The sequence below is a fragment of the Jaculus jaculus genome, chromosome 11, assembly GCF_020740685.1.
Source record: "Jaculus jaculus isolate mJacJac1 chromosome 11, mJacJac1.mat.Y.cur, whole genome shotgun sequence".
Lineage (NCBI taxonomy): Eukaryota > Metazoa > Chordata > Mammalia > Rodentia > Dipodidae > Jaculus > Jaculus jaculus.
In genome coordinates this window covers 84,184,332-84,209,764 of record NC_059112.1, presented here as the reverse complement: position 1 = coordinate 84,209,764, position 25,433 = coordinate 84,184,332, and the positions used below count along the sequence as shown (strand labels likewise).

Here is a 25,433-nt window from a genome sequence, read left to right as displayed (position 1 = left end):
CACTGCACAAAGAAGCTCTTATGGCAGAGATGACTGCAACACTAATCTATAACAATAAATATAATGATCTAGAAGGCAATTTGACAACATATCATGTCCATTTAGTAAAACAACGGTAAGGGCTGGAAGGATGGCTTAGCAGTTAAGATGCTTGCCTGCAAAGCCCAAGAACCCAGGTTTGATTCCCTAGGACCCACCTAAAAGCAGATGCACAAGGTGACACATGCATCTGGAGTTCATTTGCAGTGGCAGGAGGCCCTATCATGCCCTTTCTCTGTCTCCCTAAAATAAAGTAAAATAAAATAAAATAGTAAAGTAAAATAAAATATGAAACAGTAACAGCTTCCCTACTAGAGTCTGTGACCTCCTCAGACACAGGGTTTAGGGTAGATTAACCATGCCAGGCATGTGGAGCAGGACCTAAATCCATCAGAAAATGGCTGGTTACCTCCATAACAGGTATGCCACTATTGCTTCAGTGGGCATATCTTGCACAGAGTGCACAGCTGAATAAGATTGTCTTTAACCTCTTTTTGTAAATTAGGAAAGTGAGAAGCTAATGACATCAGCATAATTCCAAATTTCTGGTGTGGTAGGAAAGACTGTTGTAAAATAACCCAAGGGTAAAGATTCACCTTTTAAGCTGTACATTTTAGAAAGCTTTCAGGGCTCAGTTGGTTTACATGTAATGTCATATGATGCACATCTGTATTAACCTATGTACAAATATTACGAAATGTGCAGGGCACATGCATTTTTGAACCTGTTTGACATTTTGAGCATCTTCAACGGATAATTGAGCTGATTTGACGTAAGATAAGTGAACATGTCCCTTTAACCTTAATTGCTAGAAACGAAAGCTGACGTCACAGTGCAATCTAGAATTGCATGGCAAGTGGAAAATTGATGTGGTTTTAAGTGGACCATTTAAAAGCAAATATTTCAGGAAGACTAGTATAATAGTTGCAGAATAGAAATCAATACTCATGATGCTAGTTCCTTCCCATAGATGAACCAGTTGTCCCATCCTGCTGTTTATTTTAGATTAACTTATATAAGTTGTGCACATTTCATATTTCACAAGTAAACACCAGCATACAGGATCTAAATTTTACAAAAATTCAGTGTCTTTCTACAGGAAGGGATGGTATGTAATTATTTCAGTTTTTTTTTTTTAAATATCCTTAAAAACACAGACTTTAAATTACTAATCTAGCTTTTTCCTCAGGAACCTTTGGCTTAATACTTATAAGGACAATAACTCCACATGGTAGCATAAAAGCTTCTGGCAGTTGACCTGGGCCTATGTTTCTACAGGAGAATAACTTTCCGTAGGAAAGTCCACATTGTGAGTGTTCATCAGATTCCCCATGCATGAATGCTCCAGTGCTCTCTCATCAGGTCTCCCTTAAATTCCTATTAGCCAGCACTCAGGCAGAAGAATCTGGGACCGTCTTCAAAGAACACTTAAGTCATAGCTTGGGAAGACATTGTATTGTTACCCTTCTTTTCCTCCAAAAAGTATGCACTTAACTTGTTTGAAATCAGCCCAACCTTGTTAACATGAAGATATAGGGAGCAAATCTACACTGTATTATGGCCTCAGATCCCTGTTGCACAGACATTTGGAAACTTAAGATTAAGGTGTAGAAGAAAAGAATTAGAATACTCTAGTGATCTCCACATTTCATATCTCTGGTCTGTAGAGAGAGGAGTGTGTGTGTGTGTGCGTGCACACTTTTTCAGAGGACAATGATGGATGATGAATCACAGTTATCTGATTCTCTCCTGTAGAAACATAGGCCCAGGTCAACTGCCAGAAGCTTTTATGCTACCATGTGGAGTGTTGGGGGCAAGGTTAATGAAAAGGTTCAGCAAAGTCCAGCTCTCTCAGGTAACTTCCTCATCTTTTCTATTTACTAACAGGACTAAGTGATGCGAAGGGAATATCATACTGAATGCTAGGGACACAGGACTTTTGCAAAAACTCTCCTAACCAAAGTTATACAGTTGTGGTGATGAGAAGCAAACAAATTCATAGCCACTGATTTTTTTTTCCAGGCTCCGTAGTCATCAAATCTCTGACCACCATATGCAATCTAATAATTTCCAAGCAACTCAGTAGCATCACACTTGTTTTGTGTGGCTTTGTCCTCCTGTAGAGTTTTGTCTAACAACACTGCCTGACCTTACTTGTGTCCTATTTTCAGTCAACTCAGAAACTGTAGGTAAGAAAGTAGAGACATGTGTTTAGGGTCTGTAATATGTTAAATCTCAAGCTGTCCTGACCTGTGATTTTGTTTATGTAAATCTGTTAAGTAATACATAATCTATACTTAATGATATATAATGTATAATAATAAATTATAAGTATATAGCTCAGTGATATTTTCATCAAGTAAACACATGACTAACCAGCTCTCAAGTGGAAAAATGATGGTACCTATAAGACCTGCTCCATCTAGCTACCAGCTATTATAGGGGTTACCTCATTCTGAGTGCTTTACACTATAAGATAGTTTTACTTGCCTTTGATCTTAATTTAAATTAATAACATTTTATACACTCTTCTGTATCCAACTTCTTGTATTTCAATATTGTGTGAAATCCTTCCATGTAGTCACTAAAATTTGCAGTTCACTTGTTCTCCTTGCTACATAATATTTATAATATTGTACAATGTACTATACTTTTCACTCAATGGATATTTTGAATATAGGCAGTTGCATTATGAATGATGCTGCTGGGAACACTTTTGCAAGTGTATTTTATTAAGCATATCTGTGCATTTCTGCAAATCATAATAGGAAAGAATTGCATAGACACAGGGTAGGAATTCTATGCTGCCATGCAGTATCGCAAAGTGATGGAACCTGTCTTCATATATGCTGTAAGACTTTCAGTTATGCTACTAATATTTGTTATTTTTATCATTTTCATTTTACCTATGCAGGTGAATTTGTTGCGACTATCAAAGTGAGATTTCAGTTTGCATTTTTCAATTAAAATTTTTTTTGTTTATTTATTTGAGAGAGAGAGATGGGAGAAAAATAGAGAGACAGGGAGAGTGAATGGGCACATCAGGGCCTCCAGCCACTGCAAATTCCAGATGCATATACCACCTTGTGCATCTGGCTTGTGTGGGTACTGGGGAATCAAACCTGGGTCCTTAGGCTTCACAGTAAAGCACCTTAGTGGTTAGCTAAGCCATCTCACCAGCCCCCCAAATTTGCATTTTTGATGAGTAATGAAGTTATTAACCTTCCCATAAGGATATTGCTCTTTTGTGACATATCTGTTAGTATTTTAGGGCCATTTCTCTACTGTGTCATCTGCCCATATCATATTGATTTGTGAAAGTTCTTTATATATGTTGAATATAAGTCCATGTCAGATATATACATTACAGATATTCTTCCCATTATATGAATTACCTATTCATCTTTGAAATACATTTGATGAACAAGTTATTAAAGATTCCATATCCCTTATCCAACATGCATGGGATCAAAGGTGTTTTCAGTTTCATTTTTTTCGCAGTTTTTGATATTTTCATATACTATATATGCATAATGAGATATCACATGGAGGTACTTTCAAGTCCAAACTTGAAGCTGTTCGTTTCATATACACCTTTAATGTCATACAATATTTTTAGTGCATGTATGTGTATGACTCATCACATGAGGAATATTTCACATGCGGAATTTTGTCAGCTCTCCAAAAGTTTCCAATTTTGAAACATTTGAAACTTTGGAGTTTGGATTTACAGATTGGGAAGTTCACCTTAATAATATAATAATAATTTAATTCCATTTATTCTGTTTATGCCTTGCTTAAGAAATCTTTTTTTGTTTGTTTTTTTGAGGAAGGGTCTCATTGTAGCTCAGGCTGACCAGGAATTCACTATGTAGTCTCAGGGTAGCCTTGAACTCATGGTGATCCTCCTACCTTTGCCTCCTGAGTGCTTGGATTAAAGGCATGTGTCACCACTCCTGGTAGAGATCTTTTCTTACCCCAGTCAAGAAGATGTTCTTTTCTCACGCATTCATGTTATTTTCCACATATAGTTGCATAATGCATTTGAAATTGCTATTTTTGTATATCTTGTAAAATTTGACTCAAATTTAATTTTTTGGCATTTCACAAAACCTAGCATCACTTTTTAAAAACATCATAATTCTGCCAGGATAATTTGTCATAAATTAAGTGACCATTCATGTGAGAATCTATTTTTGGACTTTTTATTCTGTTCAGATGGTCTAATTGTTTATCTTTGCATCAAAGCAACCATAATTGCCATCACATTATTTCTGATAACTCCCAGTGTCTGGCTGTTTTAAGTCCTCTGCTTTATTCTTTTTCAAGGTTAACAAAGGCTCTTCTTGGCCATTTGTGCATGAAATGTAAAGCCAAAATTTGTTGGGTCTTCACTCATAAGTGAGCCATGTTCAATTTTGGTTAAGATTTCACATTCACTTTAAAAATATATTCTTTGCAGTGTTTTGTTGAAAATTCTACATAGTGTCAATTAATCAGGTTCGTGACTTGTCTTGCAGAGAACATCCATGTTCTCAAGCCCCTCCTCTCCCTACCTACTCTTCCTTCTTCCTCTTTCTTTTCTTTTCTTTTCTTTTCTTTTTCTTTTTGTTCTGAAAATCTATTCTCTTTGGTGAATAGGTAACCTATGGCTTTAATTAGAGGTTTGTTGTTTTTCCTTGTTTTTCTTTTTCTCAGTTTTTGTCATATGTAATTTAAAGCCCATGGTGACAATGCGCAGTTAAAAGTGTTACTTGTTTGCTCACTTCCCTCATCATTGGACAGTATTCTGTGCATTCCCAAAGGTTTAGCCAGAAGACAGCTGCCATAAACAGATTTACAATAAAGACTCGTTGAAAGAAGTTACTGGGGATGGAGGGATGGCTTGGCAGTTAAGACCTTTACTGCAAAGCTAAAGGACCCAGGTTCGATTCCCCAGGATCCATGTTAGCCAGATGTACAAGGGCGTGCATGTGTCTGGAGTTCATTTGCAGTGGCTGGAGGCCCTGGCACACCCAATCTGTCTCTCTCCCTCTTTCTCTGTCAAATAAATAAATAAATGATATTTTTAAAAGAAGTTGTTAATTACTAGAAAGGATGGGAATAGAACTGAATGGATTTCAGTATCCCTAGAAATAAGGAAACATGAGGAAGCAGGTCAACTTTAATTTGAGAGGATTTCCCATAAGTCAGGAAAGGGTGTATCTGGCAAGGGATGTGGTTCATTTGCCCTGAATGGGCAAAGTAGCTCCCTGTGGTGATACAGAAACTCTCATAGAGGACACGTCCGTGGAGCTTTGGAAGCTGCTACCACAGCAAACACCCTACACCCTGTAGACAGATGTGTGTCCTGCTGATGGAAACAGAACATTCGAAATACGGAAAGGCATTTCTCTGCCTGCCAGCTTTTTATTTCTCCACCACCCTGTATTGGCAGAGCCCAATTTCCAGCCAGCTGGAGGAATTGAAATGAAGCCTACAGAGTTCAGTTCCAGTATTTCAATACAAGGAGAATAGTGGGCTTGAAGCTGAAAGACAGTAAGTTAGTAACTGGCCCATATTCCTTATTTCCATGCTGTATACTCTGATATTAATAAAGCCATTCCGTTATCCTGGTTAATGGTTGTAGGATATGCCCTCTGGCATTCTTTTTTCAACTTTTCTGTTCTTGTAATTAAGGCATATGTCTCTTATGCAGAATGGAGTTGAAGATTGTATTTTTCTTCCAGTCTAACAACCTTAGACATTTATTACTTTTATTTATTTATTTTAAATACTTTTACTTATTTATTTGAGAGAGGAAAAGAGAAAGACAGAAAGAGAATGGGTACCTCAGGGCCTCTAGCCACTGCATACAAACTCCAGATGCATGTGCCATGATGTGCATCTGGTTTACATCTGGGGTCTGGGGAATCAAACCTTGGTCCTTAGGATTTGCAGGCAAGCACCTTAACCACTAAGCAATCTCTCTAGCCTATGGGCATTTAATACTTTTAAATCTCAAAATTATTGCTGGTACATTTGGCTATTATTTACCCTTTTCCAATCTGCCTTTTATTTTGTCTTTTTTTTTTAAATATTTTTTGTTCATTTTTTATTTATTTATTTGAGAGCAACAGACACAGAGAGAAAGACAGATAGAGGGAGAGGGAGAGAATGGGCGTGCCAGGGCCTCCAGCCACTGCAAACGAACTCCAGACACGTGCGCCCCCTTGTGCATCTGGCTAACGTGGGACCTGGGGAACCAAGCCTCGAACCAGGGTCCTTAGGCTTCACAGGCAAGCGCTTAACCACTAAGCCATCTCTCCAGCCCTTATTTTGTCTTTTTAATTATCTTTCTAGATTAATAAATAAATTATAATTCCTGCATTAATTCGTTACATATTTTTATCATTCCTCAGTTTTACCCTATTAATTACATGAAAATTTTATCACAACTTTAAAAAAATTATTATTTGCAAGTAGAGAGAGACAGAAAGGAAAGATAGATAGATTATGAGTGTGCCAGGGCCCCTTTCCTCTGCAAACAAACTTCAGATACATGAGCCACTTTGTGAGTCTGGCTTTATGTAGGTACTGGGGACTTGAACCTGGATCATCAGGGTTGCAAGCAAGCAAGCGCCATAAGCAATCTTTCCAACACAATAACTTTTAAATAAAATGATTGTATTTATCAAATACATAAAATTATTCAAGCCTTAGAATACTATTAAAACCATTTACCCTCTCCCATCTTTTGTATAATAGTGACTTATTTTTATTATGCATAAATTTTAAACCTTGCACAGAAATTTCTCTTCTTTTTTAACAGACCGAAAATTGACAGCATTTATGTGTATATGCATATTCTCATACATTTACCTTTCTAAAAATTATTTTAGCTGGGCATGGTGGCACAGTTCTTTAATCCCAGCACTCAGGAGGCAGAGGTAGGAGGATCATTGTGAGTTTGAGGCCACCCTGAGACTACAGAGTGAATTTCAGGTCAGCCTAGGCTAGAGTGAGACCCTACCTCACAAAAACAAAAAAAATTAAAAAATATTTATTTATTTGAAAGGAGAGACACACAGAGAGAATATTAGCACACAAGGGCTTCCTGCCACTGCAAATGTACTCCATATGATTGTGCCAGTCTGTGCATAAGACTTTACATGGTGGTACTGGCTTTGCAAGTACTGGCAAGTGCCTAAACCTCTGTTCCATTTCTCCAGCCTTTACTTTTTATTTTTTGAAGATGACATTTAAAAAATTATTCATTTGCATGTGTGTGTACATGTATGTATGCACATGGACTCATGCCAGGGCCTCATGCTGCTGGCATCCCCTTCCACTGAATGCATTCTTCTGCTGCTATACAGACTGATGAGGAAGAAAAGTCATCAATAGTCATATTTTTATTTTACTTTATTCTCACTCTGGCCTTTAGGTGGGTCCAAGAACACTGGGTGTGGTGGCTTGACTCAGGTTTCCTCATAAACTTAAGTGTTCTGAATGCTAGGTTCTCCGCTGATGGAGATTTGGGAACTAAAGCCTCCTAGCAGGGTTGTATTGTTGGGGGCAGGCTTATGAGTATTATAGCCAGTTTCCCTGTGCCAGTGTTTGGCACACTCTCCTGATCCTGTTGCCCACCTTATGTTTGCCAGGGGTTATTGTCCACCTTCTGCTCATGCCATCATTTCCCCCTGCCATCATGGAGCTTCCCCTCGAGTCTGTAAGCCTAAATTAACCCTTTTAAGCCCAAAAAACTGCTATTGGTTAGGTGATTTCTACCAGTAATGCGAACCTGAATGCAACAGTAAAGTTGGTACCAAGAGTGAGGTTGCTACTAGCCACCTGATTATGTGGTTTTGGTCTTTTGGAATTGATATTTCAAGAGGAACATGGAATGATTTGAAACAGTGCCCTAAGAGATGCCTTTCAGTGCTATAAGTACAGATGGACTATTCTGGTCAGAGTTGAAACACCTGAGTGCAGTAAGAACTAAGGACTATGAAGTTTGGCTTGTGAAGGTGAGGAAGGGCTTTTCCTGGACTGGGATAGATGCAGTTTGTGTGAGAGGCTTGCTGTTATGCCTGTGTCCTGAGAATTTGTACAGGGTTGCATGTCATAGAAGTGGACTGTTGTGTGCAGAAGGATATGGCACTGAAAGAAATCTTTGGGCTGAAGCTTTTGCCTGCTATACTGCAATTGTATGAAAGGTTGTTACAACCATTGACTTTAGGACTGCTGACTTGCAGTTGGTCAACAGGAAGAATGTAGACTCTTTTGAAGGGGCCTGATTGCTCAAGGAGTGTCCTGTTCTTCAAAATCTGCTTTATTCCCCCTGTATTAACAAATTGTCACCCCACATGATATTATGGAGTATGAGAAATGCAGGAAAGAGAGGGTCATTGAATTTGCAGAATGACCTTGTGTTTTGGAAATAGACATGGGCAATGTGAAGCAGGTTTGCTGGATGCCTGCCGGAGACATGATGGAGCCATGAGGATGGACCGTGGGTTGCAGTGGAGACCCAGTTGTGGTGCCAGTACCACAAGATGGCTGCTAAGGAGAGCTGCTGGCCCCAGGTGAAGTTTTCAAGGAGTATAAGTAGCCCAGCTGGAGGGGTGGAATTGGGACTCTAGAGACTTGTTTCTGGTTATAATTATTGGACTTGGAGATTTGTCACTGACTAGGTAGAGTCATTTGGACTTGGAGCTAGAGAGTGTATTTGCCCTGTTGAAATCTTGTATTGGTTGAATATTTCTTTGCTGGTCCAATGCTATCTTTTGCAGTGTGAATGTTTACTCTGTGTCCGTATAGGTTTTGGGGGATTTTTTGTATTATGGTTCAATTAAAAGACCTTAGATTATGAAGATGTTTGAACATGATTAGGATTGATTAAAAATATAAAGACTTTTAAAGCTGGACTGAATGTATTGCATTTTACACCATGCTTGGTTATCAGTTTATGGGAGCTAAGGGTGGAAAAGTGGATTCAGTTGTCTTGATATACTTAGGTGTTTTGAATGATAAGTTCCCAGCTGATGGAGATTTGGGAACTAATGCCTCATGGAGGCTGGGTATTGTTGTGGGTGGGCTTATGGGTATTATAGCCAGTTTCCTCATGCCAGTGTTGAGCACACACTCCTGTTGCTATTGTCCACCTGATGTTGGTCTGTGGGTGATATACACCCTCTGCTCATGCTCATTTTCCCCTGCCATCATGGAGCTTCCTCTAGAGTCTGTAAGCCAAAATAATTCTTTTTTTGCCCCCAAAGGTGCTTTTGGTCAGATGATTTGTGCCAACAGTGTGAACCTGACTGCAACACTAGGTTAGAACTTTTCACATCTCTGAAACACTTTGTGTATTTTTCCTATTACTTTACTTCTCTTAAGTTCATATATTTCCTACTGTCTTTATTGAGCTTACAAATGTGTAAGCTGGTGTGTATAATCTGTTGTTTAGTTTATTTAATGAATTAATTTCTGGTAGTACCCTTCTCAGTGCTGAAGTTTTCATTTTATCCTTCTTATGGACTCAAGTACTGTGCTTTATCATTCCTCCTTCCCATCTTGAATATATTACTTAAAGTTCCTTAGATTACTTCAATATCACGTTCACACATGTGTTTCTACTATCTTTGTTTTTTTAATTGTGATCATAGGGGATTTTGAATAATTAATAATCTTTCAATTAAATGCTGAATATTTTATATAGAAAATTAATGATGCTTCCTGTGATTCTAAACTATTCCTCCATGATGGATTAACTCTCCTTCACCAACAGGTGACACAGTGGCTAATTTTCATTTACCCAGGCATTGTCTCATGTTGAAGCTGAGCTTTAGACCTCATGGCTTTCTTTTACTTAAATCAGTTGGAAAAATATTAGTGGATGATTAATACACAATCAGTTTTAAAATATTTCTCAACCCCAGTGGGCCTGAAAGTCTTCCTTAAATATGATCAAAACATGATTCATAAAGTGGAAGAAAATACTTCCTAATTATTTTGATATCTCCTCTTTCTTAATTCCAAAGTTAATTTCTCCCACATTGAAATGTATTGCCACAAAATAAAAATCACAACTTGTACCAAAGGTTCAGAAGAAATCTTAAAATGTTAGTAGCTTTAAAGAACAAGTAGGAAGCTGAATTATTTTTGTTTATCCAGAACAAATATATACAAGTTCCAGTAGTTCTATGTGAGTATATTAAGCATTTCTTGATTATATTATCTTTAGAAAAACATCAAACCAAAATTATGGTAAGGCATGGAGATGAGTGATATAAACTTGTGTGTGTGTGTGTATCTATCTATCTATCTACACAGGTATATATATATATACACATACACACACACAAACATACATACATACATACACATATATATATGACATACATATCATAGAATTATGTACTAAGTATAAGTAGTTTACATATATATAATGGGTGAATATATATTGTGAATATATATTTTTTATCCCTTATCCTTGGTGTTCCTATTTAAATTTATAATGGACTCTGGTTGAGTATATGATAACACTGGAAAAACAGATCAGTTATATCCCATTTGTGACAGTATTCCTTCATCTTACACATGGTATATTTAACCTCATAATAACCACCTTGTGTAGAGAATTTACAAAGTGGGAAAGGAAATCAACAGTTTTTAATTATTATAGTTTAGGTAGGTTCAGGCAGAATCATCCATGGATGTTCAAAGAAGAGAAGACAGTTTGATGAGAAAGCAAGGGAATTGTATGGCCTCAAAGTGTCTTCCCACAGATTGAATAAATTTCAAGGGAGAAATCTGTAACAAGGTTCAGGAGATAATATCTTGTCCATATTCGTCAAAATTGGCATCACCAAAGAAAGCCTTGTGGGCTGGCGCCTGCATGTGGAAGTCCCTTAGAACAGTACATCATTTAATTTTTTAAAGATTTTTTAAAAATTATTATTTATTTGAGAAACATGAAGACAGAAAGAGAGAGAATGAGGTGGGGGGGGGGAGAATGGGCATGCCAGGGCCTCCAGCCACTGCAAAAGAACTCCAGATGCATGTGCCACTTTCTGCGTCTCACTAACGTGGGCCCTGGAGAATAGAACCAAGGACCTTTGGCTTAGAAGGCAAGCACCTTAACCGCTCAGCCACTTCTCCAACCCTTAAAATATTTTTTAATTAATTAATTTTATTTATTTGAGAGAAAGGGGGAAACAAATAGAGAAGGAGAGAAGGAGCGCAGCAACGCCTTCAGCCACTGCAAACAAACTCCAGACACATGCGCCACCTTGTGCTTCTGGATTTCATGAGTCCTGGGGAATTGAACTTGGGTTCTTTGGCTTTGCAGGCAAGCTTCTTAACTGCTAAGCCATCTCTCCAGCCCCACATAAACTTAAATTCAGATACATTCTATAAAATTGCAGGATTCCTCAAAAATGAAAAGTCATACAAGTCAAGGAAAAACTAAAGAACTGTTGTAAAACAGAAGAGGCAACTATATTCATCATATTACCCTGAAATGTATATTACCCTGGAGGAAGAAAACACTGGAAGGACTTTATTGAGACAACTCACAAATGTGGAACAGTGACTATAGATTGTACTACATGATTATATGTCAACATCAACAACCCTGAATTTGATAGTCATGTGTTGCAGTAGAGAAATATCCTTGGTTAAATGAAATGTGTGCTGAAGTATTAAGGGGTAATGAGATACTGTGTTTGCTTGAATGAAATGCCCCCCATGAACTCATGTGTTTAATCTCAGTGAAGTGGAATTACTGATGATTACTGAAGAAATTTGTAGAACTCTTAAGATATGGAACCTTACTGGAGGAAATGTGTCTCTGGAGACAGGCCTTGTGGTATAACAACCTGGTCTTATTTGCTGTGTTACTCTTTTTTCTCTCTCTCTCTCTGTTTCATACTCTATTGTTCTCTCTCCCTCTTTTCCTCCCTCCCTCCCTCCATTTGTTTTTTCTCTCTTTCTTTCTCCTTGCTGACTCGATGATGTGACACTGGATTTCTACTCCTGCCATGCTTTCTGTACTCTGATGAATACCCCTGGAACTGTAAGTCAAAATAAATCTTGCGTTAAGTAAGTTGTTTCTGGTCAGATATTTTATCCCATAAGAAAGAAGGTATGATGCAAGCAACCTACTTTCAAATAGCTTGGAAAAATAAATAATATAAATACACACATACTGTTGTAGTTACTTTCTTGTTGATGGGATGCATGTGACTCAAAGCACCTTATGGGAGAAAAGGGTTTATTTTTGGCTAAAGAATTCAGGGAAGCATCTTCATGGCAGAAGACCCTGGCTCACTTGTAGACATCCACAGAAATGATACCATCAGCAGCCAGGAGACACAAACAGCCAGAGCTCCAAGTGCCCTCTGACACACCTTAGGGCTGGACTAAAAAAATCTGCCTTCAGTGACACCTCCTTGTTCAGGCTCCTGTAGACTTAGTAGGAAGCTCAGGCTTAATCAGAAATCACTGAAGCTATGGGGAACGTACATTCACATTCAAACCACTATATTCTGCCCCTGGCCCCTGTAGACTCATGAGCATCTCACAATGCAAATTGCTGTTTGTCAAACTTCAAAGGTACCCGTAGTTCTTATCATAGCTAACACTGATCCAAAGTCTCATCTGAGATCCAAGGCTTTCATAGCTGTGAGCACTGTAAGAACAAAACATAAGTTATATGCTTCTGACACAGAGTCAACATTCCCATTGTAAAAAAGCATAAGAAGGAGACACTGGTACAATTTAAAACTAATATACAGCAGGTAAACATCAAACATCTGTAATTCAAGTCCAACATCCATAACCAGTGATAAAAAGCAAATCTTTGGATTCCATTTCTGTCCCTCCAGCTGGGCTGAATAGCTCAGGGAAAATTCCATCCCAACTTAGTGGCTTTTCATGCCAGCCATTCCACAGGCCTGCTATATTCAAAACATCTTTAGGTCCACACTTCAAACTATGGTTCATTTCTATAGCTCCATGTGATGGCCTTACTTATCCTCCAAGACAGGGTTTTCAATTCTGTTTCCCATGCCACATCTCAGCAGTGGCTTCTGGAACCAGTTGATCTTCATATAATGGCCTTACTAGGCCTCCAAATGGGTATTCCAACAACTAAGGTTCACATCACCAAGGAGCCATTTCTAAAATATAAAACTATGTTGCACTTCATGATCCATTTCCCTGCATTTTTTATGCTTCTAAAACCAACACCAGATGTGAAGCATAGCCAGTTTGTAAATCTGAGGGTGGGGGTGGGGCGAGGTAAAACTTGACTTTAAAAAGCAGTGTACTTCTGGGCTGGAGGAATTGCTTAGTGGTTAAGGCATTTGCCTTCAAGGCCTAAGGACCCTGATTTATTTCCCCAGGATCCATGTTAGCCAGATGCACAAGGGGGCACACGCATCTGTACTTCGTTTGCAGTGGTTGGAGGTCCTGGTGTGGCCATTCTCCCCCCCCAACCTCTCTCTTTCTCTCTCCCTCTTTCTCTGTAAAATAAATAAATAAAATCTTTTAAAAAGTTTTAAAAAGCAGTGTACTTATTTACCAGTCTTCCTTCAAGCCAACTCCTTTCAATGATTCACCTTAAGGGCATCATTTCCATTGTTTCAATGCAAAATTGTGGCTCATCCTTAATATGGGAAATCAACTTAACAATTACAGCATAAGTAACATAAAACTAGCCTCTATGCCTTTAACATCAGACTTGCTTGACTTTTCCCTGTGATTAAACTACATCTTTCATATCTTTTAGTTCGCACTTCTGCCAGGCATACCTGTTCATTTCTTTTACATTCAACCTGGATCAAACTCTCTGGACATGGGCAGAAAAAGGTAGCCAGCCTTTTTGCCAGTAACCCAATTCCGAGAAAGTTCTCCCTTTCCCCTTTAAAAGTTTGTAAACCAAGTCTTCACAATCTACAATTCTCTGTATTTATCACTTTCAAACTCTCACTAGACTACCCATCAAGTTCTGCTTATAGCACTGCAAGCCGCCTCAGGCCAGCCCAATGTACCAAAACCTTTCACATTCTGTCTGCCACCAAGTTCCAAAAGACCCAAACCCACATGGTCAGATTTAGCTCAGCAGCAACCCCATTCATGGAACTAATTTTCTGTTGCAATTAGTTTTTCATTGCTGGAATAAGCATCTAACAGGAAGCAGCTTATGGAGGAAAGGGTTATTTCAGGCCTACAGAATCCAGGGTAAGCTTCATCATGGAGGAATAGGCTGGCCCACTTCCACTGATGCATAGCATCATAATCCAGCAAACTCGAACAGCCAGACATACGTTAGGGCTGGACTAAAAGGTCTATCCCCAGTGACACCTCCTGGATCAGAGCAGGTTGTTGGAGACTTAAATAGGAAGCTTAACCTTAATCAAAATCTCAGAGGCTATGAGGGACACACATTCACATTTAAATCACTTTGCATACATGCATATGGGTAGACAAGTATTTCTACACATGTATATGTACCACATACATACACTGCATACAGAATTCCAAATACCACAATGTTTAATATTGATAAATACTAATAAAGGGCAATTCTTATTTATTTCTGACCAATCATAAAGGCCATTGCATTAAATTTTCATTTTGAATATTTTTCTTGTCATTTTCATAAATACCATTTTATATTTAGTGTTAGCCAACCTTGCCCCAACTCTGTTTTGCTCCATCTCTATGACCTCCATTCCTGCTAAAACTTTCCACCCCCAGTATTTCCCTTTTGACTTTCATATTACATGTGTTCTGTTGCCTTCCCTGCCCTTCTTCTTGGAAGCCTCTTTTTTCCTCTTTCACTGGTATCTTTCTAGTTTTCTGTAATTTACACATAATTGCTCAATTATAAACACACACATAGAAAAGTTCAAAGATAAGATGTGCATATGAGAGAAAATATAAAAATGTTTGTTCTTTTAATCTGTTACTCTACTTAATATGGCATTCTCCAGTCCCACTTATTTTACTACAAATTTATTAGTTGTATTTTGCTTTATGGCTGAATAAAATTCCACATTTTTATTATCTGTTTATCTGTTGATGGAAATCTAGGCTGATTCCATTTCCTTGTTATTGTAAAGGAAGCAACAGTTAACATGATGGAGCAAGTATTTAGTAGGGTGTAGAGTCCTTTGGGTATATGCCTAAATGATATAGCTGGGTCATATGGGAGTTCTGTTTCTAGCTGTTCGAGAAACATGCACTGATTTTCATAATGGTTGTACCAGTTTAAAATGCCACCAACAGTGAATAAGGATTCCTCTTTCCTCACACCCTTACCAGCATTTGTTTTCTTGATGATGGCTAGCTACTCTGACAGGGCTGACATGGAGTCTCAAAAGTGGAGGGATTTTTTGGTTGTTTTTATTTTGTTTTATTTTACTTTTGACGGGTTCATACATGTATATGTTATGTTTTGATTATATTTACCCCCATCTCTTCTCTTCCTCCCACTTCTGCTTAACACCTTCTTCTCAGCCAATCCCCTTCTTATTTTCATATGTATTTGTGTTAATTTATAACACACTGAGTTAAATTAGGATTGTTTGTATAAGCATAGGAGGTGGATGGGTAACTTAGCAGTAGCTACAGTACTGAATATGATTCACCCTCCCAGCAACCATTAACTTCCAATAGCTTCTCAGGGAAGAGTGAGGTTCCATGAGACACTCCCCCATCCATGATAAAATGTGATAGTCCCAGTCTTGTACATAAACCCATAGTTGCTGTGAGTTCATGACTATAATGGCCATGTTGTATCCAGAAGACAGTGTTCCACAACACTGCTGTCATCCTCCAGCTTGTCATGCTTTCTACCCGTTTTCTTATGTGATGTCCCCTGAGCCTGGAAGGAGATGATACATATGTACTTTTTAGGGCTGTTCACACTATTGTATGCTCAAATTAGTTTTAATTTACATTTATTTAACAGAATCAGGTGTTTAGCACCTTTTAAAATATTTATAGGGTATTTGTGCTTCTTTTGAGAACTCTGTTCAGTTCCCAATTTTGTGATTGAGGTTTTATTGTTGTTTAGGTTTTTTGAGCTCTTTGTATATCCTAGATATTCATCCTCTGCTGTATAACTGGCAAAGATTTCTTCTGTATGCTGTCTCTTACTTGGTTAACTGCTTCCTTTGTTATACAGAAGCTTTTTTAAAATTTCCCAAGATCCATTTGTTTGTTGTTAGCTTTATTTTCTGAGCAACTGGAGTCCTATTCAGAAAGACCTTACCTGTGATTATATCTTGAAGTGTTTTTCCTCTAGCATTTTCAGTTTCAGGTCTTGTGCTATGATTTTTTTTAATTTTATGTATTTATTTGAGAGCAACAGACAGAGAAAGAAAGAGGCAAATAGAGAGAGAGAATGGACATGCCAGGGCCTCCAGCCACTGAAAATGAACTCCAGACACATGTGCCCCCTTGTGCATCTGGCTACCGTGGGTCCTGGGGAATCGAGCCTTGAACCCGGGTCCTTAGGCTTCACAATGAAACGCTTAACTGCTAAGCCATCTCTCCAGCCCTGATTTGTTTTTTTAATGAAGGGGGAGGGGGGGCGAGAATTGGCATGCCAAGGCCTCCAGCCACTGCAATTGAACTTCAGATGCCAAGATTTTTGATCCACTTCAAGTTGATTTTCTTGTAGGGTGAAAGAAGTTGATCTAGTTTATATTGTCTGCATGTAGCTATCCAGTTGTACCAATTCCACTTGTTAAAGAGATTGTTTTTTATCCAGTGAGGTTTTTTTTTTTTTTTTTTTTTTTTTTTTTTTTTTGCCTAGGGGGTAATTTTGAGTTCTTGAAATTATTCTTACAAGTTTTCTCTAAGATTAATATTATTTTAAATAAAAAGTTTGGATTTTTAAAGATGGAGTTCCTACATGTTGGTAGATTGCACTATAAAACAGGTTTGAGAACAACTTAGTTAAGTAAAGCATAGTTTCAAGTATTTTTAAAAGCCTTCATTTCATGCTTACTGTTTATTAACTTTGTTAGTCTCTAGAAACCAAGTGATAAATTGTCCAATATAGATTTCTTTAGTTAGAAATGGCAAATGTCATAATCGTTTACATTTTATACAGTGGTAGGAGGTAACAGAGTAAGGCAGAGAAAATAGAAATGAAGTGCTTTAAGATGAGTTATAGGTCTGATTAGTGAGGAATAGATTGTTTAGCCTGCTTGAGTCTTTTTTTTTTATCCTTCTACTAATCAAGGAAATTGGAATATGTTAAGAATTTTCACTATCCAAAAGTTAAAGAAATAAAATATAAAAGTCTACAAATTAATAACTTTATCAGCAAATTAAAGAGCTAAGGAAAAATGAAGCTTATACAAGTTGTGGAGTTTCTCTCAGGACACACAGTTAATGAATAACCAACCCAGAATTCAAATTGTTCTTGCAACTTCCAAACTGAATGCTCTTCCCATTACATAATGCCACTGTAAAGTAGCCCTCTCTGACACAGTGTGAAAAATGTTCACAGTGTACTGGTACAACAAAGTACAGTTGCCTTAATGCATTACTCCCATTTGGTGACTTCATAATCAGCAAATGGTTTGGCAACATCACATTTGAAGTCCCTGGAATTGAATCATGTGGAAGTTTTATGTTCATATAATTTTTTCAGAATTTAATGACGGCTGGAATATAATAGGACCACAGTTGTATTTATAACTAAAGATCTTAAAAACACTTACAATCTGTTAGACTTTTCTCAACAAATTTCATTCTTATATTTAAGTAGTGAACCATAAATTGTGTTTACCTTGTCATTTTAAAGGGAGTTTCATCTGGTAGAACAGTAGTAAAGCTAAATACCTGATTATACTATTTTAAAAAGAAAGCAATTTTTTACTATTAGGGAAGTACAAGTCTCAATCAACTGAGGGAAAGAACAGTACAAAAGAATCCATATGTCATAGAATTTGACATCTGATATCCTGAGTTCAAGTCTCAGGTATGGTAAATTCTCTTATTGATATCTTTCACATTGTTTAACCTCTTGATTTTGTAATTAGTAAAATGTAAAATAAGGCTAATATATTCAGTTGAGTTGTGAGGAAGAAAGAAGTTAGCCCAGTGAGTTAAACTGAGAGTGCCTGATGTTTGTCATTATTTTGCACATCATAATCTATGATATACCTTTATTTTTATTTCCTAACAAGTGCTGTAAGCCAAATCCACTTCTTCCTTCAGTAATGGCACGTCTCTTGTGAAGGTACTTGATTGAGAGAGAAGAGAAACTGCTGGCATAGGAATACTTACTCCCCCTTCTCAAAAACCCTTTTCCAGAGATCTTGGGACTGCATGTGTCCTGTGTTCTTACAGAAGTATGTCTGTTACTGCTGCTAGAGCACACTTTCTCTGTAATAACCAATGTGTATGAAAGACCTGTTATGTTCCAGGCTGTAAAGAAACTACAACACCACAGAGGATGGACTGTGAGACAATGCCACCTCTAGCCAGTCGCAGTCAAGTAAAAGAGCATTACATTGCAAGACTTCTTTATCAACACATCTGCCCTGCCCATGTTCCCCCTGTACCCCGTATACCTCCTAGCATAGTACCTTATTTATAGCTTAAGTACCAAATTCATATGTATTATATAGAAGGCATATTTTGTAGCATGTTTTTTAAAAAAATATCAAGGTGTACTGGTAGACTAACAAGCAAGGTGTTGTTCCTTATAATGTCTCTTTGGTTACATTTAACAGCAAGTTAAAATTAGATCTTTAAAAAAAAAATAGAAAGAAAGAAAACCATAGCAACTGTGATGTTGAATGTTTGAGAGAGCACATTTTTAAAAATTCTCTTTTTCTGAATTGCCCATGTTTGAACTGCCTGTTACAGAGAAAATCTGATAAATAATTTGTGTTACTAATAGCCATGTAAAACCACCAGTTGGGTCTAAGAGCCAATACAAACTCCCACATAGAAGAGAAAGCTTGATGAAATGCTTGAAGGAAAAAAATTAATGTGTTGAAAAATCTCCTGAATACATCTAAAATGGTTAACTGCTGGGAATGATTGGGCATTAGTGTCTCCTTGTTTCTTATGTCTGAATTGATTAAAAGAACTTGGGCCTTGCTCTAATGTTTCATATCAATACTTGCTGGAGATCTTTTTTCAGCATGTCTGTATGAGGAAATCAGTTTTATAGTGCTCTTCTAAATCAAAGAATGGGCACTCTTATAGAATAATATTCCTTTGACATTCATGATGATTGTCTAATAGTCTTCTCTAAAAGTATTTTACTGAAGTAAAGATTGAAGTGTAGCTTGGTGCTTTACGAACACTGACTAATGTCATGTTAATCAACTTGACTACTAAAGAAAAGTGAAGAGGTAGATAGTTTAAATCTGGTTCTTTCATGACTCACTTGAATAATCCAAGAAGAAAGTGTACTTTACCCAGAACCAAATTAAAGCAAAACAAAACAGAAACTATTAAAACCTTTCAGAGTAACTTTTTCAGAGTTTTGGCCATACTTTAGTAAAACAAGTCTAACTGTAGCAGGTCCTAGTGTTACAGCTACTGGGAGACAGAGGGAGGAAGATTTCAAGTTTTCAAGGCCTGCCTGGGCTACAAAGTGAACTCAACACCAGCCTAGGAATCAGTGAATCTCTGTCCACAAATTTAAAATAAGTGCGAAGAAGGCTGGGATTATAGCTCAGTAGTAGAGCTAGTTGCCTTGTATTCCCAAGGTTCATTCTCTAGGACTGATTAAAAAAAAAAAAAAATCCAGCTTCGTTTTCTCTAAAGATGTATGTTAGCCTTTGTTCATCACGTGTGTAAGATCAACATTGATTGAATGACTGCTTCATGCAAAACACTGTGCTAATGTCTGGATAAATAAAGTACCTTTCTGCTTAGAGAGCTTGTTATGAGGAATAACTTTCTCGGGCATAACTCTGATTTAAAAATTACTATAAATTCCAAGAGTCCTCTGAGAAGGTTCAGATGACAGCTTCTGTCTAGGAATTCCAGTCTAGGGTAGGGGAGGTAAATGAGGGTGGGAATAGAGACATTGACATCCAGTCCCTTCTATTTTAAATTTGTTTTGATAGATTTTCAACACATTTATTTTGCATTTAGGAGATAGAGTAAAAATGAACATCTCTTGGAATTAAATCGGGTCAGGACTGGGAGTCTAGCTCAGTGATGGAGTGCCTGCTGAGCACTTGTGAGGCCCTACGCTTAATCTTGAGTACTGCCAAAAAAAAAAAAAAAAACAGTTGAACTTAACTTTAAGAAGTGATAAATAAGGAAAATACGCTGGGCTGGTAGTGAAAGCCTTGAACTCTACCTCATTTAATTGAATTTTATAACTAAAACTAAACAAAACAAAACAAAAACTGTAGTAGTTTTTTTTTTTTTTTTTTAAAGGGACATCCTCTACATCTGAAGTCAACCTCACAAGATTTGCAGCCAACACTATAAATTATTGGATGGTCTAGGTCATGCTTTTTCAGCCTGCCCATTAAGGGACATTCTCTGATATTCAGGTATGGAAGGAGGGCTTACATTGGTGTTCCTTGTATAAAATGGAATACATTTTCCAGATCTCAGAAAGCTAAGTGGTTGCTTACCTACTTAATCCCTTTGTGTATTCTATGTATACCACATTCATTTCCCTTATTATTGTTGCTTATATAAATCTACCGAGAACTTAGACATTATGATTTTTCTAGAAAGGCTTACGGATTAATACAGACATATTCAAAAGTCTCCTTCTCATCCTTCTTTTCTTTCAAAATCTCCTATCTTCCAGGCTGGCTGGACTAAGACCCTGTATGTAGCCTAACATGACCATTAGCTTCTGATATGCCTGCTGCCACCTCAAGAGAGTTAGGATTACAGGAATCAGACATGATGCCCAATTTCCTGCAGTGCTGGAGATCCAAACCAGAGCTTTGTGCATGCTAGGCAAGTACTCTGCCATCTGAGCCACATCCCCAGCCCTCAAAAACTGCATTTACATGTGTTTAAGAGATAGGAAACAAATACTCACAGGCAGGCAGTGCTACTGTAGATGTTAAAAATGTTACCAACATCAACCAACTGCAGATACCCTGGTAGTTTTAGCCTCTGATATTTGAAATAGATGGTGAGCTGACATAAGAAACCTGGAAGATAGGGAGCACATTTTTGGAACAGTTCACCTACCGACATTTGCTATTCATATTTATATAGTTTGTTGTGAGAATGAAAATTACATGTAGGTATTTTAAGATTTAAGCAAATTTCAAGAGCTGCATCTCTGCAACTGAAAAAAATGTACTGGAATAGATGCCTGTCTGGAAGACACATCCACCTGAGATCTTAACTGAAAGCTGACACTAATTTTCACTTACCCCAGATCCTCTGTAGCTCGAGAACAAACATGAGATACAAGTAATGGCCAGCAGTTAGCCGCTCATTGTTCTAGATACCTGCTTTAATAACCCAAAAGACAATAGCTGCTAGAAGCCAGCAATGATTCCAAGACAGTGACAAGAGGACCTTGCTTCAGGCAAAGTTTTGGTGGTGGGACCTGGGATTCTCAGTCATATTGGTCTTCCTTAACACTGAGCATGCATAAAGCAGAGTGGCAGAGACACTGGTCTTTTAGAAACACAAATCTGTCACTAGAAATCCCTAGGGAAATATTCTAGTATTTAACTTTTACAAATTACTATGCAAGATAGCTATTATTATAACTCCTGAAATTTGATCCTTCTTCTGAGATAATAATATACACTATCATAATAGCTTTTTAAAATATGTTCACATATAACCTTAAACCTTTTCTCTCATAACAGCTACCTACAGTGGTAGGAATGAAGAAAGTACCTCAAAGGTTACAGCCATTTTATTTTTTCATTTACTTTCCCTAAGGACCCCTGGATCTCAGTTCAGGTTATTTTAAAGGTCTTATATAGCCAAATTGTTTTCTCTCAAATAAACAAAGGAACAAGGTCAACAGTATTAGCAAAGTACAAAGCGTTGAGATTCCCCTCCTGACTTTTTCTTGAGTAGGAGCACTGTCCTTATAGATAAAAAGAATCATAAATGTTAGCCTTTATCTCATTGCTATCATACCCCCAGGCTGAGCGATGCTGTTGCTATTTTCTGCTCTTATTGTAGTCTGACTATGTGTGTGTGAGAGAGAGAGGGGTGGGGGGAGAGAGAGAGAGTGCTTAGCTACCCTAGAAGATAATACACAATGGAGGCAGGGCCTGGAGGTAGGATTTAGACAGTCACTGTCCCAGGGAGGAAATAGCCATGGGAATGGGTTGGCTCTACTAAAGACCAGCATTGAAACTTCGGAGAAGCAACTCAACATCTATCCCTTAGTTTCTTTGCAAAATGTGGAAACAGCTTATCTTCAGGAATGAATATGCCTAAATTAGTTAAGTCGGACTCCTAGGAAATAGGAGCTAGCTATACTCATTAATTATTAGAACTTAGGACACTTGATCTTTTGCAGCAGATCTAGAAGCAGAATTATTATGAAGAAACCTTTGACTCAAAACACTGTTAGAGACTTTAAACATTAGTGCTGTAGAGAATGCTGGATATTACATATCATATTAATGCAATTACTATAGACATATTAATACAGTAGACTCGAATATGTGGCTATATATCACACTAAGTTGAAAGTTATTTCCTTTTGTTTTAGTCTGTTGTGAGCAATAGTTATCCCTAAAGCTTCTTAAACTTGGTCTTCATTATTAATAGAAAAAAAAAAAGAGGAAACATGATGTTCACTTTTCTGGGAGCTTTTCAGAGGAAGCAGCTGCAGTTTCTTTAGACTTTCAAGTCTATTAGGCAGGTTAGCTGTGTACCTTATAATGAGCTCCAGACCACCTGCCTTTTTGAGGAAGTTAATAGACATGGATTTTTGTAGTGGCTTGAATGTAAAATGTTTTCCATAGACGTGTGTGTTTGAATAGTTAATCCTTAACTAGTGGCACTGTTCAGGAAAGCTGCTTAGCCTTCAGTGGTCAGAGCCTTGCTGGAGGAAGTATGACCCTGGGATCAGACTCTGCGGTGTTACAGGCCAGCCCAGCCTCTCTTGCTCTCTTCTTCCTGCTGGTGTGATGCTACTGTACTGCTCCTGCCATGATGCATCCTGTGGAATTGTAAGCCACAGTAAACTCTCCTTCTTTTCGCTGACTCTGCTCCCAGAAATAAGAAAGTAACTGATACAGAAATGCCTGTGTCCTTTTTGTCTTTTTGGTCTTTTTTATCTTCAGTGTCTATTTTTCCATTTTTTATATATAGAAGAAATTTTCTTGTTTTAAATTTTTATTTATTTGCATGTATGTGTGTTTGTGTGAATGCACACATATGCATAGACATGCCCAGGTCTCTTGCTGTTGCAAGTGAATGCCTATTCAGCTTTATGTGGGTAGCCAAGGAATCAAACTTGGGTTGGCAGGCTTTGCAAGCAAGTGCCTTTAATCACTGAACATCTCCCTGGCACCTAAGATTTTTTCTACTCAATGTCTTTGGGTATCCCCTAAAAATATTCCTTCAAGAGGGAGCAGAAAGAATATAAGAGGGCTAGAGACATGGCTTAGCAGTTAAGGCGCTTACCTGTAAAGCCAAAGGACCCAAGTTTGATTCCCCAGGACCCACATAAGCCAGATGTACAAGGTGGCTCATGCATCTGGAGTTTGTTAGCAGTGGCTGGGGGCCCTGGAGCACCCATTCTCTCTCTCTCTCTCTGCCTCTTTCTCACTCTCAAATTCAGACTATGAGTAGCAATTGTCATTACCTGCATATGACCTGCATAATATTGGGCCTGTCAGTGTTTCTCATGGATGATAAAAGAGGGCAAAAACAAAGACATCAAAATATGAAAGGTACACTAGTTGGAAAGAAGGGACTTAGTGGGAGGAAGATGAGGTAAGGGAGGCAAAAGAAGGTAATGGGAAGGGGTTATGATCAAAATCTATTATGAGGACCAGGAAGATGGTTCAGCGGTTAAAGCAGTTGCTCGCAAAATCTGCTGGCCCAAGTTCAACACCCCAGTACCCATGTAAAGCCAGATGCACAAAGTGCTGCATGCATCTGGAGTTTGTTCAGCAAGAGGCCCTGGCATGCCTAGACTCCCCCTTGATTTCTCTGTCCTTGCAAATAAGTAAAAACATCTTAAAAATACGTTATGCACATGTATGAAAATTGTCAATAAGATGCTTTTAAATGCTCCTTCAATATTGTTCAGCTCTGGATATTTTTAAGGGAGTATCTTGGTGTGTTTTACCTTGGTGAGTTTTGTAAAACATACATTGCCTGGCTAAAAGTCAGTGGATGGTATAAATATATTTGTTTATATTTGTATTCAAGCTAATAAGTATCTATAATAAATATATTAAAAATATATAATATATATGTATATTGTATATATAATATATAAAATATATTTGTATTCAAGCTAATAAGTATCTATAATAAATAAAACTGTCTTAAATGAACTGACTATAGACTAAATTACTAGACTTGCAAGGTAATTGTCTTAATCATCTTCCATCTTCCCACTCCTGCAGAAGTTTGAGGTGGATCAATGGAGCCCAGAAGCAGCAGGAATTTGGAGAATACAGTAAAGAAGTTCTGTCATGATCCACTTGCTCCCAAAAAGCTCAGCACAAGCAAGAAATTGCCCACCTTAGCAAAATCACCCAGCGGCCTGGAAACTCCACCCAAGACTAAAAAAGGCAGCTGTGGAGACAAACAAGTAGAAATCACAATTGAGAGAATCAAAGTGGCAAAGAGCCTCAAAGACAAGCAGAGCAACGACTTAGAGAAAGTAGCCTTAAAACGGAAGGCAGAAGGTGAGGAAAGGCCAGCTGGAAAGAAAGAGGCAAAGATAATAGAACTTGACAGTCAGATAGTCACGGTGCCTCTGCCTCATATCCCCTTAAAGAGCGTAATGGATGTAGAGGTGAAGCTGGTCTACGTTGATGAAGAGGACGTGAGCTATGAGTTTGGCCAGTCCTTCATGTGTTCTGGCCTTCAGCCAACCTGCCAAGCTGCTGAGCGAGAATACCCTCTGGGCACACCTGATTTCAGCTTTCTGCCTCAAATGGACAAATGGCTTCAGGTAGCCTTAAAGGATGCCAGCACCTGCTATAGACAAAAGAAATATGCGTTGGCAGCAGGACAGTTCAGAACAGCACTTGAGGTATGGGGATGAAAGTCAATATAGTGGGTGACAGGAAGCCATAAAAGGGAAAACTGAATTACATTGAGTGGTTCTGATCCGAATGTGATGAACATTGATTGTGGGGTGAAAATATTTAATGTCAGGATTACACTGTTCCCAGTTTACATAAAGGGAAATAAGATTTGCCTGTAAGTTAATGTGCTTGTGTGAA

General features: G+C 37.9%; 1 protein-coding gene across 2 annotated transcripts in view; it reads left to right on the top strand.

The window, feature by feature from the left end:
- The window catches only part of Spata16 (spermatogenesis associated 16), a 333,223-nt gene that overhangs the window by 11,175 nt on the left and 296,615 nt on the right, over positions 1 to 25,433 (top strand). Inside the window, exons 2-3 of one of the 2 annotated variants that reach the window (XM_045130002.1) lie at positions 20,455 to 20,573; positions 24,606 to 25,240. In XM_045130002.1, coding sequence (XP_044985937.1) covers positions 24,623 to 25,240 — 618 coding nt within the window. In that variant the 5' untranslated portion in view covers positions 20,455 to 20,573; positions 24,606 to 24,622. The remainder of the gene's footprint in view (positions 1 to 20,454; positions 20,574 to 24,605; positions 25,241 to 25,433) is intronic. The other variant, XM_004652337.2, reaches the window with a different exon arrangement.